This window comes from Eublepharis macularius, chromosome 12, assembly GCF_028583425.1.
Source record: "Eublepharis macularius isolate TG4126 chromosome 12, MPM_Emac_v1.0, whole genome shotgun sequence".
Classification (NCBI taxonomy): Eukaryota; Metazoa; Chordata; class Lepidosauria; order Squamata; family Eublepharidae; genus Eublepharis; species Eublepharis macularius.
The window spans coordinates 17,702,495-17,716,984 of NC_072801.1; the positions used below are offsets into that span (position 1 = coordinate 17,702,495).

The following is a 14,490-nucleotide window of genomic DNA, read 5'->3' on the forward strand; positions in this document are numbered from 1 at the left end:
GCTACCGGCTTGGCATACAGACTCTCTTCATCGAGGTCTCCAGTGAGGTGCCCATGGGCACCATGGCGCCCGCCAACACCTTTCTTGTTGCCCATCAAGTGTTTTTAGGAAGTGGTGGGGCCAGGTTGGGCTCTTGCCTAGCAGGGCTTCCGCTTGGCCACAGAAGATCTGATCAGGCATGTAGATTACAACAATGTTCTTTCATTGGCAGCTGCCACCACAGTGCTAGTCTTATTCTCTCACTCCTCTTTTACAGTGTATTTTTTAAACTACCCCTCTTCTCCCCGCACTTGGACTTTCTCTCTGTGTGTGGATCCACCTCCCGCAATGGCCATTTGATGGCTGCACCCAGTTCCCTGTGTCAGAATTCCAAAGGTGCCCACTTTTGGAGATCCCTGCTCTACACTACAATCAAAGCTGAAGTCAGTCTTTGTGCATGCTCATGGACATACTTCACTACATGCAGAACATGTGAAGCGATCTAATTCCAATATCCATGACACTTCACAAACACAGCCTGCATTCATCCCTTCTTCCATGTCAGATGGATTCCACCAGCCAGAGTGTACAAGTGCACATAACACAAGCAGCATATTCTGTGTGGGAGCCGCGGCTGGCATGCAGAAGCTCCAAGCTTCAATCTCTGGCAACTCCCATTAGAAATTACTCTGCCTGTACATGTTGAGGAAGGACTTCCTCTGCCCAACTCTTTGGAAAGCGGCTGCCACTCAGAGTAGACAATCCTAAGATGGATCAACAGTCGGATGGTTTGTTTATCTGGGACATTTTTAGCCTGCTGTTCATCAACTGAGGACCCAATTCGACTAGTAACAATATTTAAAAAACAAAACCGTAAAACCTAAAAAGCAAGTCTGACATATCCATTTTTTAAAAAATCATCGGTGATCAGTATCTGAAATGACTTCATAATCCTAAGCTCTCTGCGTTTTGCACAATTTTTTAAGAATTAAAAGAGCGGTTGTGCTCTCCTGACCAATTCAGGAAGGCAATTCCACAACGTAGCAGTCACTCACAACCAAAAAAGCTCAGGGGATCCAGTAGCGTTGGTTTTAATCACCTGCACCTAGAGAATAGAGATTGCTCCAAGGATCAAAGTTTCAAGTTGCTTCCAATGTTCATTTGCACACACATGAGCCCAAGGTGCACAGCTCAGCTTCATTACACTTACACACACTGGACTAGTGACATTTCAGCTGGGTAACAATGTTTACAGCCAACCCATTCTTGGGAAAATATTATCATTATCTAAAAATCAAAAACACACATGCTTCCATGGCCTATCAAAGGTGCACATGTATCATTTTAACAGGTTTTGTTCAGGTTTCCAAAACACCTGAGTTCTGCTGGACTACTGGAGGAAGAGAGTCACAAAGATGGAGAGAAGTTATTAAGAATGTTCCTACCCAAAACAGTGAATATACCATCAAGAGGGCACCCAAGAGGATATAGCAATGGGCTTTTTGGGAGTGGGGAACTGCAACAGTGAGGCCAGCTGATCCCTGTATTCACTGGACCCACCTTATACTCTAAAAAGTAAATCTGAACTGGAACCAAGGAACATGAAACATAAGATTCTGTGCATGACATCTGCCCTCCTTCCATCTTAGTTTTTTGCATGGAGTGAAACATAACAGTTTTCTACCCCCCTGCATGATTCCCACAGGCTTAACCATAATATGCATTTCAGGATGTCGCAAATACCAGCTCCAGAAAAGGCTGTGTTTTAAAGGATGATGATGAATTTACACCATAAATAAAAGCAGACCATGAATAGGGACCTAAATTGGGCTGCAAGCTGCAAGGAACGCCGGATAAATTTGTTCTCTCGTTAAGAGTACTTTTTAATGGCATCGCACAATGCTGCTTTCCCACCCCACTTTCCATTTCAGGAAGGGATCATGACTAGTCCAAAACAATAAAAGGACAATGCAAATAATAAGAGCCCCTTGTGGATATCAAACCCCTAAAGTTCAGGCACTGCACGAACAAAGATTTCAAAACCCAGCTGTTTTTCATCTTCTTTGTGAACTGGACCTAGCTCTGGGAGGGTAACAAATGCAAAGCTCTAGTTTACCATGAAAATAAGTGCAGCGCAAATTAAAGAAGTCTGACTCTGCACATCTTTCTCACTGTGTTTCCCCATCGGCCAAGTTCACTGCTGCCTTTTGAAGTGCTGGATTTCAGAGGCGTGATGTGTCTGACCAACTTCTAAATCCAACCTGGGCAGACTAATCCTCTAGGGAAAAGACGGAACGGGCTCAGAGAGTGTGACAGCAGACTACTCCAACCTTATCTTTATGCTCACCTACCGTGTATTAATTAATTTACATCGTTTATGCTCTGCCTTTCTTCCCAACGGGTTCTCAAAGCAGCTGACATCGTTCTTCTCGCCTTCATTTTATCCTCACAATAACCCTACAAGGGGGATTAGGCTGAGGGTGCGTGATAAGGCCACCCAAGCGAGCTTCCACAGCACAGTGAAGATCTGAATATGATCTCCCAGATCCTAGCCCAACTCTCTAACCACTACTCCACTGCCACAATTGAGGTAACGTAAGGTCTCCTCAGGGACCTTCCCAACTTGGTCGTTCCTCCTTGCTTATGCTCTCGCCTGCAGAAATGATCAGCACTCATTAAAACAAAACCATGAGTGAGCCGTATTTAAATAAGGATGAGCATACTCCCTCCCCCCTCGACACACATCCCAATGCGTCCTAACTGGGATTAGGTCTCTCCTGGATCTTTCTCCAACAATCCTGCAATCAATTTCACAGAATTTCAGTGGGCAGAGAAGTCTTGTTCTATTCCCCCTATGACTGTAGACATTTCAGATGGGAGAGATGGGGTCAAAGTCCCATCAGAACTCACTTCTAAGCAGGGCTTTTTTACTGGGAAAAGAGGTGGTGGAACTCAGTGGTGGAACTCAGGACTGCACAATGACATCACTTTGGGTCAGCTGGAACAAGGGGGGAGTTTTTAAAAGTTTAAATTGCCCTTGTCGCAAATGGTCACATGGCCAAAGGCCCCGCCCCTTGATCTCCAGACAGAGGAGAGTTTAGATAGTCCTCCATGCCGCTGGAGATCAGCCCTCTGTTTGGAGATCAGGGGGCGGGGCCACCAGCCATATGACCATTTTCAAGAGGTGCTGGAACTCCATTCTACCACATTCCTGCTGAAAAAAGCCCTGCTTCTAAGTAAGAAAAACCCTACAGGATCAAATCAGCAGTCCGTCTAGTCCAGCATCCTGTTTCAAAAACTGGCCAACCAGCTGCCGTGGAAGGTGAACATCCTGTTTTTCAAAAACAGTTCACAGGTATAATCGTCACCAGCGACAATTAAAATTAAATTTTTAAAACACCACCCTTAGGAGGTGAATCTTGGCTGAGCTGGATTCAGGCCTGATGGAAGGCTGTGGCCAACAGCCTCCCCCTGATAGATTTATTAATAGAGGGTTTGAAATCAAAATGAATAAGACACATTCAGTTAGCCAGAACAAACTCTGTACTCAACCGACCAGACCTGTTTTGGCCTATACAGCCTTCTTCAGTAGCCAGTGATAAAACTGTTACACACATTGATAAACTGCTAAGATGGAATAATAACAACATTCGATTTATATACTGCCCTTCAGGACAACTTGATGTCCACTCCAAGTGGTTTACGAAGTATGTTATTATTATCCGCACAACAATCACCCTGTGAGGTGGGTGGGGCTGAGAGAGCTCCGAGGTAGGAATAGACCTGACAAGGCACAGAATAATTCAAAAGATTTATTATGAGCGGTTGTGGCTGAAATATGCATGGTCAGTTGATTACAGAGTTTCCCCTTTTTCCTCCTTTTTAAAAATTTTGTTTTCTGCTTAGGGCTACATTTTCATACGGGTAAAAAAAAAAGTGCCAGCATTAGAACAGGACAGGAAAATTTCTCAATTGCCAAGGCAAAGACATATAACACAATTCACATTACTTTATTTGCACAGTAAAGTCTTACCTCAATCAGCTTTCTCTCATAGGAGTTGGCTAGTTCTTCATTATTTTCCACTTGTTTTTGTTCAGGAATGCTAAATTCGCTCTCCACATTCCAAAGATTTGGCAGCACTGAAACCCAAACAAAATGCAAAGCATTGATTTAAACTAGTAAACCCCAATTCTTTCGAGCAATTTTTTTTAAATGACCCAAATTACTCTACATTCATTAAATCTTAAGGCTGACACCAAAACACAGCTCCTAACATGGAATTCAATTTTGGCTTTTAAATAACATTCATTTATTTTTAAAGTTATTTTATGTCATTTATAGTCTGCCTTTCTCACTGAGACTCAAGGTGGATTACATAGTATGAGATTAGTACAACCCGCATCTTGTACATTTCAATACTGTATCAAGGACATTTCTATAAATAATGCCAGAGGGTAAATAGATACAAGTTTAAAAGACATAGTATTAGCAAGAATCCAATACAGAAAAAATACTGAAACAGAACATAATCAATTCTAGGACTGACATTAGACGACATGGAGAACGGGTGGTACATAGGAGTACATATTTAAAGCAACAAATAATATGTAAGGCAATATAGTGATGAAGTCTACAGTACCTAACTCATTAGCAAAGCATCTGAGACCCCATCCCTAAAATACAGCCCTCCCATTTGAGTAAAAAGCATTTTGGAATAGTTCGGTTTTGCATTGTTTGCGGAAAGCCAGGAGAGTGGGGGCTCTCCTCACCTCCTCAGGCAGGTCATTACACAGGATAGGGGCCACCACAGAGAAAGCCCATGTACGGGCTGCTCCTGACTTCACCCATGTGCAGTCTGGCACCAGCAGGAGACCCTGTTCAGATGAGCAAAGCTGCCATGGAGGAACATAAGGAGGGAGGCGGTCCTGTAGGTATGCCGGACCAAAGCAGTGAAGAGCTTTGTATGTAATAACCAATACCTTGAACTGAGCATGGTGTCAGGTTCCGCCATGGCAGTGGCGGAGCTCTGGGCGTGGGTATCCACGGTAGGGGACTTGGGCACAATCAGGCTTGGGATTGATCCCTGAATAGCAGAAGGAGTGGAGTATATCCTCAAACCCTCTCAGCCACCTATGGGCCTGTCCTTCAGTAGCCTCTGCTCTTCCTCCACTCCTGCCCCGTCCTTTGCCAAGTGAACTCCAGGTCTCCCAGGTCCCAGGTCTCCCGGAGTCCACCGGCTGCCTTCTTGCACATCTGGGGATCCCCCAGGCACTGGCATCCCGCTGCTCTCTACCCACTGTAATGGCGGCACACGTTTTGCAGGCGCCAGGTGTTGCGGCTGTGGTAAGTCCGAGGGGTACAGACAGCTCACCCCTGGATACATGGTGACTGATGGGAAGCTAGTGGAGCGACTGTAGGATAGGAGTGATGTTCATGCTCCTGATCGCTCCTGATAACAGTCGAGCCACAGCATTTTGCACCAATTGAAGCCTCCTAGTTAACTTAGATGGGAGACCAATGTATAGTGCATTACCATAGTCAAACAATGTTACCACAGCATTTTCTAGTATCCTACGCAATGTCTAGTCTCATCTAATGGAATAACAACTGTATGGTTGTCTATACTGTCGAGTGGACTTGTGATTCTTTTTGAGTTCATGACTGTCTAAACAGCTGGCACCGTAGCACTTTCCTTAGCCTCTGCTAGCCTGGGCTGCAGTTCTAAGTCTGTGCTTGCTGTGTCTTTCTTTACACTGGGTTGTACCTTGTAAAGACACCCTCAATTCCTGTGTCTTTCTTTACACTGGGTCCCTTAAGCAGCAAAAAGTGCTGGCAGATAAAATGGAGATCACTTTTACCCCAGCACTGGGGATTTTCCGCTGCTGCTGCTGCTGGTTTTAAGGCCACAGCTGGCCCAAGGAACATAGCATGCCAGTGCAGAAATGGCTGCCAAGGGAAACCGGGCAGCAGGCAGCCATTGCAAGGGGGCAGGGACTTCCCCCTGCTGAGCTGCTCAGCCCCATCCCTTGACAGCTGATGCCTTTTCAAAGGAACTGCAATGTGGAAGTGCGACCTTTAGGCCGGGGAGACTCCATTAGTTAATTATTTGATGGATTACAATGGGATTTCATATTCGATAGCTGCCTTGGGTGTTCTCTGAACAGAAAGGTGGGATATAAATAAATAAACAAAGCACAGCTCAAGCTTTTCCTTCTCTCTCTTCTGCGTGTCCTTCTCATGCTATGTCCATCAATAGGCAGCTGACAGTTTCAAACTCTCCAATCCACTTAGGCACCCTCTTCCTACCTAGCACATTTTTATCGCACTCTTCCCTCCAAGGAGTTCGGGGCAGTGGGCATCATTCTCCCCTCCTCCATTTTACCTTCACAACCACCCTGTGAGGTGGGCTTAGCCTGAGAAAGTGTGACGAGCACCAGGTCAACCTGTGAACTTTGTGACTGAGAACCTGACCATGAGTGCCCCAGGTCCTAGTCTGTCGTTACACCATACCGGCCTTCCTTCCTACTTTCATTTATGTTCAACTATTAATGCGCTCCCAGTTCTGAGACAAAACTCAACCCTGGATCAAAATAAAGAGGCAGGATTGGATCCTGTAATGATTCCCTACGAGGCTGTGAGGTTGGTTTGAAATAGCATACGCTAACCATTAAGTGAGGCGTTTTTAAAATCTACATTTGAAGAACAGAACTGAAGATCTCCAGGATCACAGCACAAATATATAAATGATACATAGATAATAGACAGTCAGACAGACAGTGTGGTGTAGTAGGTAGAGTCTCAGACTAGGATCTGGGAGATCCGGGTTCAAATCCCCCTTCTTCTATGGAAGCTCGCTGGAGGTCCTTGGGCAATCACACACATTCAGTCTAATCTCCACAGTGTTGTCGTGAGGATTAAAGAGGAGGAGGAGAGGAAGAGGTTGTAAGCCACTTTGGGTCCACAGTGGGGGGAAAGTGCAGTATAAATGGAATAAAATAAATGTTGCATAAAGAGACAGAAGAGTACTTAAACTTAGGAGGGTGGTCCTTTTATGTAATTATTAAACAGAGCCTACAAAGATGGCCCCCCCCACAAACCATATAAGGCATCTCAAGCCAGAGATTCAGCATTCACTAAGCAACTGCTGCAGTCCGGCAAGAAGCCCTAGTGCTTGAAAGCAGATACAAATAAGCAAACGAAAGCAGAAAATCAAAGCAGAGGAAAGTAGCTTTTGACTAGAGCGCTTTAATTGGTCTGATAAACAAAAACATTCTGCAGAATTCAGAACAGCAATGAACTAGGCACCCCTGCCCCAATGAAGTAGCCGTGAAGCCTCCAGGCCATTCTTTGCTAGCATTTGCTATACAAACCATGTATATTCCACCTTTTTTCTATTTTCATAAAGTCTCAGGAGGAACCCCCAGCCCCCAGGAACATGGCCTCGATCTGCTTATAGATCCAGAGGAGTTAGCCGTGTTAGTCTGTAGTAGCAAAATAGAAAAGAGTCCAGTAGCACCTGTAAGGCTAACCAACTTTACTGTGGCATAAGCTTTCGAGAATCACAGTTCTCTTCGTCAGATGCATGCATGCATGCATCTGACGAAGAGAACTGTGAGTCTCGAAAGCTTATGCTACAGTAAAGTTGGTTAGCCTTACAGGTGCTACTGGACTCTTTTCTAGATCTGCTTAGCTTCACAAGTGGGGAATCCTTTTAGCTTCGGTACCTTTTCCAACCTTCTCTCTGAAAAACTTTCCTTCTCCACCGGACAAACCAACTGACAAAATGGTCATGTAAATTGTTTTCCCACAAGGACAAGGGGAGGCCGTTTTATCCAATGCCCACGAAACTCAAATCTAACACAACAAAAGACGCTTGTTTGTTTTGCGAAACTAAAAGAGCATACCCCCTATGGTTTCACCCCACTGGGAACTAAAGTAAATACTTTAGGAACACTTCAGAAATGTCTTTGCTGCTTGGATTACTGAGTCAAGGTAAAAATAGGTGACATTTAAAAAAGGAAAGTAAATAAGCAGGTCTGGGGGCCTTGTGTCCGGAATCAGAGCTAGAGGATAAAGGGAAAGACATTTCATCTTTATACTGTTTCCCCAGTCTCATTTCCCCGCTGCATGTTGGCCCATGGGAAAAGCACAAAGGTAAGCAGGTTGTGGTGCCTACATGTTTCGCGCTGGTCCTGCAGCTGGTTTTTACTCCTGGAAAAGAAAGAGATCCCATTAATGGATCCTGTGACATCATGTTTATTTCTTGGTCCTTTTTCTCTGGTTTTAGGGACACTGTGGCACCTCCAAACTGAGCACTATAAAAACTGAAAAGTTCTCTAAGGGCTGCATCAGCACCGCTGAAGATGTAAACACCAGCTGCGAACGGCCAAGAAGACAGCCCACTCCACTAACACATGAAAACCATTTTTTCCCTTTTGGGATTAGGAATATTGTCTAATAAACTTTTGGAAGAGATATTTGAATATATAGCGACAGAGGCCAGATTCATTGATGCAGCAAAATGGAAATTCGACGTCTGTCCCAGCCTAGAAGAACGGGAAAATAAACTTGCTGAATATGCAGTAATGGCGAAATTAACAATCTGTTAGACAAACAGATCGATCACGAGATTTGAGGAGAGATGGAATGTGCATTATGCAAGCAGGACAAATTTAGAATGAGAAACAGCTCAAAAAAAACTGTACATAAATGCATTGCATTGTAGAAGCAGAATGAGAATAAGTTTTAAATGTAACATCTTAAATACAAATGTATAAGGGAGTAGATTTTGAGCAGAAACGTCTTTTATTTTCTTATTATGAGATACATAATAGACTTTCCTTTTGTACTTTGATATATTACTTATCATTTGTTAAAAGTTTGTTAAACTTTGTTATTTGTTAAAAGTTATAGCGGATATGTAGGAGTAGTGAAAATATGTAATACTGAATATGTAGTAATGAAGAAACCAATAATGTAGTGGCAAAACAGATTAGTTATGAAACTTGAAACTTAAAAGGTTGAATATAAATGTACCCCCAAACCAAGTAAGTACCATTGTATTCTATAGTGTCTTAAAAATTATAATGAAGGAGATGTTGGGGAGAAATATTTTGTGTCTTATATTTTCTGTTATATATAATAATTATTTCAGATCTATACAATTATGTTATATAATCCCTTTTTCTCCTTTCTGTATCCTCTCTATATCACTTTTTTAAAAATAAAAATGTATATTTAAAAAACCCACCATTTTCCTTGTAATGTAAGGCTCTTAACGCATGAGTAATCTGAAGGAATAAACCAATTATTCAGCTAATTAGATAAACTGCAGCAATGTTTACACTGGTAGGAGACCGCTGCCACAAAAACCTAGCTTTGGGTAATTGAAGCATTTTAAGAAGGTCAAAATCCTCCACACCACAATACCAAAGAGGACTGATCAAACGGTTTTGGTCTGCTAAGAAGAGACACCGGCAATTTAACAGGGTGAACATAAGGCTGCCCTCCATGAAGAAAGTGTCAAATCTGCTAAAACATGTTCTCTCTCAATTAACCAAAGTCCAACAGACATTAAAAGGGGATTTATTTGCCTAGGTAGTTCTCAACTGCATTGCCGGTAGCGTATGTGCCATCCAAAAAGGTCTGTGGCAATTTGCACTTGGCATGTTCCATACAGAACAATCATGCGCTACAAATGACAGAAATAAAGGAACCTCCACTGATCATAAAGCATTGAGAGCGTTTATTCATAGCTTTAAAGTTTTTTTTTGGGGGGGGGGGAAACCAAACTGAATTGTAGCTCTCTCTCGCTTTCTCTCTCTGTATGTGTTGGTATTCAACCAACCGCTCAAGGTAAGATGTGCTTTTTAAATGGTGCTAAAGTGGATTTGACAAGCAATTAGACAGCTGGAGGAGGCAGGTGGTCTGTCAATCCTACAGCTAGGGTGGTTGTGCTATTTGTGGAATTAGCTGGTGCTTGGCTCAAGGTACACCATAGCCAGCTGCCGACAGCCACCCCGGCAGCTCAGCTTTGTGTTCCCCCATTGTTGCTCCAGCAGCCCAACCTAAAGAAATGAGCAATCGGGGCCAATTAGGAATTACCGGCAATTCTGACGCTTCTCCATTTCTGCTGGTCATAATTAGCTCAAAATGGGTCAAGCTCCGGTCCCCTCCCTTACTTTAGTCACTGCTAGCCTAATAAGGCAGACTGTTGGACATGAATACAGCAGACACCTGTTAACTCCGGCACACCAACACTCTGTTGCCTGACTGCCCCCAGGCTACCGAATGCAGCATGTGGGCATCCCAGAGAACTTGTTCAAGCTTTTCAGTTTTTAATTAACATTAGTCAGAGCCTTCGTGGACAGCACTTGTGCACATTGCACACTAAAAATAAAAAACTAGGTTCTACACACAAACCAACTTGGTGCTTTAAAAAACTCAACTGAGTGCACAGCCTCAATAACTTAGCAAGATTCAAGTCCAGGAATAACTTAAAGATCAACGAGATTTCTGGGGTAAAAGTTTCGAGAGTCAAGCTCCCTTAGTCAGATACAAGAGGACAAAGGGAGCTTTGACTCTTGAAAGTTAATACCTCCAAAATCTTGTTGGTCTTTAAAGTGCTCCTGGACTTGAATCTTATTCTTCTACTGCAGACCAACATGGGTACCTGCCTGAAAATAACAGAATACTTTTAAAAATATTTTGATTTTTCAGCTGCAAGAAAGCTGTCATTTTCTCAGAGACTCATACAGAACAATTGTATACAGCAAGGACCTTAAGGCAGCAGAGGTTAGGAATTCTTTGCTTTAGTTGTTGGAAGGCTGCCAGCCACTGTCCTGAGCTAAACGGACTTATAGCCCGACTCAGTACAAAACAGCTAGATATGCTCATCTGCTTTTAACTTACACAGGTCACTTCTTCGGGCCTAGATGTTCTGAACAAAACAGAACACGAGGAAATGCTACATTTTACGGATGCAAGGCAGCTTTGTTTTTAATTTTTTAAAAAATCTTTACATGATTGCAAGAAGACCAGTCATTCCTTATTTCCTCTGAAGACAAAAAGTTAGTTTTTAAGAGTTATAAACTCTTGGTTCTCAGCAGCCGGAGAGCAACCTGTCAACGATCATATCTGGAAAGATCTTTTGTTCTCCCTTAAGGAAAAGAAACCAAGGCTAAATGTGCAAAATCTGCCAGCCAATGACAACTCACACAAATCAGCTGTGCTGACTCAGCAGATGGTGAAATCCTAAGAGTACAGGAATCAAAACTCCTAAGGCAATCTGGTTCACAACTGATAAAATGACTAGCAGCGCAAAGAAAAGGGGAGGCAGCACACTGGACATTCTGATAACCAGCTTGGTCTCATTATTATGCAATGTTAAGTGCGCGCGCACACATCCTCTATAATGCCACATCCCCCAAATCCTAGGCCAACGATTTATTCACGGTTGTTTCTTTTTAAGTGTTAAAGACAATTAACACCACTTCCTTCTCACCCCTGACCCAACTTTGAAAGAGTTATATGAAGGGGAAATGCTTGAGAATTCACATGGTATTTTACACTGGTTTTAAGACCATTGGTGCAGCACAACTCATAAGGCAAAACTATGGCCTGCAAAGCCAAGCTGGTTTTTCAGGATGTCTGTAATAGTGCAGAAAGCCAGACCGTACTTATTTGGTCACTCATGCAACTGTCATGGGGGCTGCACAGCCATTGGCAGGTGCAGGCGGTGTCATCAGGGGAACGGTGGGGTGGGTATTCACACCAGTGGCTGTACCAGCCCTTCTTGGGCTCGGGGACCAGCGTAGCTCTCTTACTGAAGTGCTTAGGGAGGGAACAAGCGGTGCCGCTACTACACTGGTGTACAGGTGCTGGCACCAGGCCAGCCCTTTGGATTGGGCTGCCCATCATAAATTGGAACTGATAGCTCCACTGCGCTGAAAAGGGTGGCATAACAAAGAATGGTTTGGTTCAGAAAATTAGGCTTGTATTAAAGATGTTTTTTAAAACTCGTGAGGAGGTTGGCATCTGGCAGGCGGTCCTGTGTGTGTGTGTGGGGGGGGGGGGGGGGGTGTCAGTGCCTCACAAAAGCTGGGACCAGTACAGAGAATTTTCTTTCCACTAACTTTATGATTATGTAAAGAGTCCAGTAGCACCTTTAAGACTAACCAACTTTATTGTAGCATAAGCTTTCAAGAGCCACAGCTCTCTTCATCAAATGTAACTTTATTGTAGTACAAGCTTTCGAGAGCCATAGCTCTTTTCATCAGATGCAACTTTATTGTAGCATAAGCTTTTGAGAACCACAGCTCCCTTCAGCAGATGCAACTTTATTGTAGCACAAGCTTTCGAGAACCACAGCTCTCTTCGTCAGATGCAAAGTTGGTTAATCTTAAAGGTGCTACTGGATTCTTTACTGTTTTGCTACTACAGACTAATATGGCTGACTCCTCTGGATTTATGATTATGATTAGTTTCTGCAGGACTTTATTTAAAACTTACAACACAGTTCAGAACGCCTCAGGTGCCCTACATTAATTCAAACTAATAATAAGCCATTTTTTCTAACAATGGGCGCTATTCAGAGAGCCTGTTCCAAAAACAGTAGCTCTGATGGAAACGGCACAAGCTCTAGTTGAAGTCAAGGGGCCACCTTCAGCAGGCAAACAGCTAGTAGCAAGGCAGACTGAAATCCACATGGGGAAACAGGGAAGAGATGGCCCTTGAAATACGTGGGTGCGAGGCCACAAAGGGCTTTGAAATGTTAAAAACAGCACTTGCCTGAAATCATTTTGGGTATTAACAGGAAACATGATTAATTGGTCCACTATCAGAGGGCAGGAGCCCAACAGCGCCTTTGTTTGTCCTAAAGGGCTCACCAAGACATGCCCATTGAGATAATAAATTTCTTTCCCTTGGAAGAGAACAGCCCACACTCCAATGCCTTACCACAAACTGCTTGGGATACAGTCCTCCATTTCAAAAGTCGCTTGACCTTTAACATGGGGGAGTGGGCTGCTTTTCAAGACACAATAATTCAGTTGAGCATTCAGTGGTTCTTCGGATACCAGCCAAGCATTTTGCTATCCCGTGCATATGTTTTAACATCAAACAGCAGACGTACTCAAACTTACCTGTCAGGAAGACTCGTAGTAATACAGCCGTTTCCCTTAAATAAACCCAGCCCCAAACAAAACATCCTTTCAATCATACAAATTATAACACACATGCAGCTCTGATTTATTCTTAGTAGCAACGATGAGAAATGCAACCCACAGCTGATGAAAGGCAGCCAGAAGGCATGGCGCAAAACCATTCATTTTTAGAAACTCTGCTATCATTCCGCTCCCCGCCTCCTTTCCCCCTTCTATAAAACCTGACCCTCCCACTCTGCTTCTATTCTTATCACTCCTTCATTTCCATAATTGTAACACAGCAGAATATAGCTAGCCAAGGTCCCCCCCTCTATAATTACACCAGTCTCAAAAAATGTCAGCATCTAATGACGAATAATTTCTCCTGTTATGAGCAGCTTTAAAAGATCATTTTTCATGAATTTTTAATACAGATCATTACACTGAAACAATAAAACATACACAGGCTCGAAAAGATTTCTTTATGGAAGATGGTGGTCTGTACTAGGTGCACAGGAAATCAAGTCATGTGCAAGGTTTTTATTTATTCTAATGCAGCTCAATTACCTATTTACCTGACGTAAGGGTTAGATTAGGGGTGTGCAGTTCAGTTTGGAATTCAGATTAAAATACTGGATTTTGGCTCATACAGTAAAATCTGGGTATTCCAAAGCAAAAACGTCCCAAATTTTTACTGAATTTTCAGAAAAAAGTCAGCAAAAATTAGCCGTTGTTTTCTATGGGAAAATCACTCTGGGAAATATCTGGTGAGCTGCAGGAGTCATTGTTCAACCAAACTTTACCTAATTTGGCAGCATCTTACTCTTGACAGTCCTATAAAGACCCCCCAAGTTTCATGGACTGGGGGGGGGCAATTTTATGGGTTCCCAAGGAAGGGGCCTCCACTCACTCTCCATTATTCCCTATGGGGAAAAATATCTGGGGGCTATCCAGGAGGCTGGGGATGGCATTTTCCCTACAAACTCCACCATATTTTCAGGGGACCTATTCCTGACTGTCCTACCCCTCCTCCACCAAGTTTCAGGAAGACTGAATCCTGGGGACAAATTCCAGGGGTCATTTTGTAGAAAAAGAGCTGCAGGAACTCATTAGCATAACTCATTAGCATATGCCACACCCCCTGACCTCACCTATCCTGGCTGTTTTGTACCCAGTCCTCGCCATTCATGGATGAAATTGGGCCCAAAATGCCAAAAAGGGGCTGAAAAGGGGCCCAAAATGGTCAGAACTGGGCCACAGGAGAGTGATTTACCACCCATAAGAGGCCCAATCCGGGCAGTTTGGGGACCAATCCTGGCTGTTTTAGGCCCAATCCTGGCCATTTTAGGCCCAATCCAGGCCCAAAAT

General features: G+C 43.5%; 1 protein-coding gene across 4 annotated transcripts in view; it reads right to left on the reverse strand.

Annotated features, from left to right (window-relative positions):
- Positions 1-14,490, reverse strand: part of SNX29 (sorting nexin 29) — a 244,645-nt gene that overhangs the window by 180,782 nt on the left and 49,373 nt on the right. For all 4 annotated transcript variants that reach the window (XM_054995524.1, XM_054995526.1, XM_054995525.1 and 1 more), the window contains exon 15: positions 4,013-4,119. In XM_054995524.1, coding sequence (XP_054851499.1) covers positions 4,013-4,119 — 107 coding nt within the window. The remainder of the gene's footprint in view (positions 1-4,012; positions 4,120-14,490) is intronic.